This window comes from Ixodes scapularis, unplaced genomic scaffold (genome assembly GCF_016920785.2).
Source record: "Ixodes scapularis isolate PalLabHiFi unplaced genomic scaffold, ASM1692078v2 PGA_scaffold4__175_contigs__length_147842914, whole genome shotgun sequence".
NCBI lineage: Eukaryota > Metazoa > Arthropoda > Arachnida > Ixodida > Ixodidae > Ixodes > Ixodes scapularis.
In genome coordinates this window covers 35,416,243-35,419,134 of record NW_024609879.1, presented here as the reverse complement: position 1 = coordinate 35,419,134, position 2,892 = coordinate 35,416,243, and the positions used below count along the sequence as shown (strand labels likewise).

General features: G+C 50.7%; 1 protein-coding gene across 1 annotated transcript; it reads right to left on the bottom strand.

Annotated features, from left to right (window-relative positions):
- Window positions 1-482: 482 nt before the first annotated feature.
- LOC115313762 lies at window positions 483-1,819 on the bottom strand (the record flags this gene model as incomplete). Its single annotated transcript, XM_040220286.1, has 3 exons — window positions 1,664-1,819; window positions 1,277-1,378; window positions 483-536 (listed from the first exon to the last, which is right to left on the bottom strand). Coding segments are annotated over exons 1-3 (312 nt in total), but the record flags the coding sequence as incomplete, so codon positions are not given.
- Between the last annotated feature and the right edge of the window lie 1,073 nt (window positions 1,820-2,892).

The following is a 2,892-nucleotide window of genomic DNA, read 5'->3' as shown; positions in this document are numbered from 1 at the left end:
GACACATACCCAGCTGGTGGAGGCCGCCGACACCAAGGTGCCGCGGGCAGCTACGCTGGCCTGGCCGCGCTGGTTGTCGCTGGTCACCTGCGGCAAGGGGTGCGGTGGTATTGCTACACGGGGGTACGCAGGACCCTGGAAGATGCTACGAAGCATGCCCTGCTGGTGGGGGGAAGTGGCTGCGTCAGCAGGCCGCCCTGCAGGGCTGCTCCAAGGGTCTTGGCCGCTGGTTGCTGCAAACGCGGTACAAGAATTGGGTGTTGCACACCTCACGAGATCACTCCAAGCCGTGCAAAAACCATGACACATACCCAGCTGGTGGAGGCTGCCGACACCAAGGTGCTGCGGGCAGCTACGCTGGCCTGGCCGCGCTGGTTGTCGCTGGTCACCTGCGGCAAAGAGTGCGCTGGTATTGCTACATGGGGGTACACAGGACCCTGGAAGATGCTTACGAAGCACGCCCCGCTGGTGGTGGGAAGCGGCTGCGTCAGCAGGCCGCCCTGCAGGGCTGCTCCATGGGTCCTGGCCGCTGGTTGCTGCAAACACGGTAGGAGAATCCACGTTTTGCAGAAATATGGAATAAATGAATTTATCGCTCTTTTTCTCTTCGTGCTGGCCGAGGGGAGAGGGACGAAGGCTCCTTTGTATTTACCTAGGGGTGAAAAGTAATCCTCAAATGGGACAAAAGTGGTTTTGAGGGAGCTCTATAGGTCAGTGCGACACAATAAGCCAACGGGACGCAGTGGACGTGCCTGCGGCCAGGGGACTCTCGTCTTCTAGCCATTTACTTTTGAACCACTAATTCTGCAAATGGTCCATTGGGTGTTGCGCACCTCACGAGATCACTCCAAGCCATGCAAGAACCATGACACATACCTAGCTGGTGAAGCTGTCATTGCATTACAAGGCAGCTGAAAGTGACGAATGCCTCATGCAGTAACGTAACAGAAGCAACAGAATATGAATGATTGGATTTTGACTTACATTTCCATGAGGCAGGGTTTTGTGCTGTGTCAGGCTGCAACACTGACTGATGGTGTCTCATGCACTCTTGTACAAGGACCCCTCCGAATTAAAAAAAAATGGTCTCTAGCATGGAACAGAGATGTCAACAGCATACAAAGTCCAGAATATTATAGGTCACCTGTGCCTCTTTCAAATCATATCAGTAAAAACATCTTAACACAAAATAAATTATTGCTTTTAATTCACTCCCATAATCTAGGTAAATACGAAAGGAACAAAAATCTCACTTATCCTCGTTACACGCACTCACTTGACTTTTAGAATGCAGAAACAAGCTCGGAACAGCTGTGGCTTTTAGCCTCCTCCAGCCGTCGGAGCACCTCGCCTGGAACTGGGAGGGCTCGAATTGGTCCTGCAGCGAATAACGTTTTGGTAGACGTCAAAACTGTGTATTCAGCCGCTCAAGTCACACTACAGTTATTCCGCTGACGAGAGGCTCACGCTTTCAAAATACGCGATCTTACAAATCCATCATCGCACGATCGCCGCAGGCCTGAACCACTCGTCTTTCTGCGGTGAAGCGAAAGCGCACAGGACGCTTCCACGGCAATAGAGAATAGATCACAAAATACACGGTTTTGTCACAGTGCACTCGCGTCCACCGCGCAATTTTAACCATGTTCGAAGAATACCTCACCTCGCAAAGGTATGTCCTGTCGGGAGGTTTCCACCCCGCACCACGCCCGATTCTCAAAAGCCACAGTTTTCGCCTCCTCGGGGATTTCGGCAGCTTGAACAACCGAATTCCCCTGGAAGCTCTGTTCTGGCATTTCAAAGCACAGCAGCTCCCCATTTTTCAAACACGACGGGAACTCCCGCGGCTACAAACTTTTTTTTTTACGTTATTTCAACGCACGTGGCCGCGCGTTCGAATCCTGCGGTGCACATTCGTTTATTCTACCATTAAAGACATTAAAGAAGGCCATGACGAAAAGCTCCCATGCAACAAGTTTTCAGTCACCAGGCGTTAACTTTTTTAACTCTAGCGACGCTAAAATGAAATTACCGAACCCTGCTTTACTTTTGAGGCTCACGACCACCGCTAGGGGAGGTTTTGCGGCTTGTGATTGGCCACGAGCGGCCTGTCAATCAACTATTCGACCAATAGATTTTCGCCCCATTGATACCAATGAATGGCCAAACTCTCCCAATACACGGCTCTGGTCACACAGGGTTCGAGTTGCGTCCGACATAGGGCGTTCACGTGATGTCACCCAGGGTTCGAGTAGCATCCGACAGAGGGCGCTCACGTGATGTCACATGACGGTCACGTGACATTATTTGAATCTCTGCGCGGTAAACGACTTTTATTTGCTAAAATTGCTGGCATCTGGTGGACCCGCTTTTACCACCAGATGCCAGCAATTTTAGCGATGAGCACTGCAAAGTTCTAACGCTAGATGGTGTCTATTCAAAAACAAATCACTGGGTTCAGCAGCACGGTCTGTGAGTTTCAAGACTTTGCCCCCAACAGGTCCACTTCAAAGCTTTACGATGGACCAAAACTTAACACGGTCCGTCAGCTTCAAAGTTTTACCGTCACCTCACCCCCAATTTAGCGGCACCTAGCTCATGCTAATTGGACCGTCACATGACGTCCAAAGTTTATAGCGGGTCGAAGCTTTTACCACCAGATGGCACCACATTTTGACGACGACCACTTCACTATTTGAACACTAGATGGCGCCTATTCCCAAGATTCGCTGGGTTTTTGCAAAGTTTTACGAGCTGGCCCAAAATTTTAGCAGGGCTACTTTAAAGCTTTACGCTGGATCAATATATATTACGATCCGCGAGCTCCGAACTTTTACCGTCACCTCAACCCCCCCATTTAGCGGGACCCAGCTGCTGCTATTTGGGACCGTC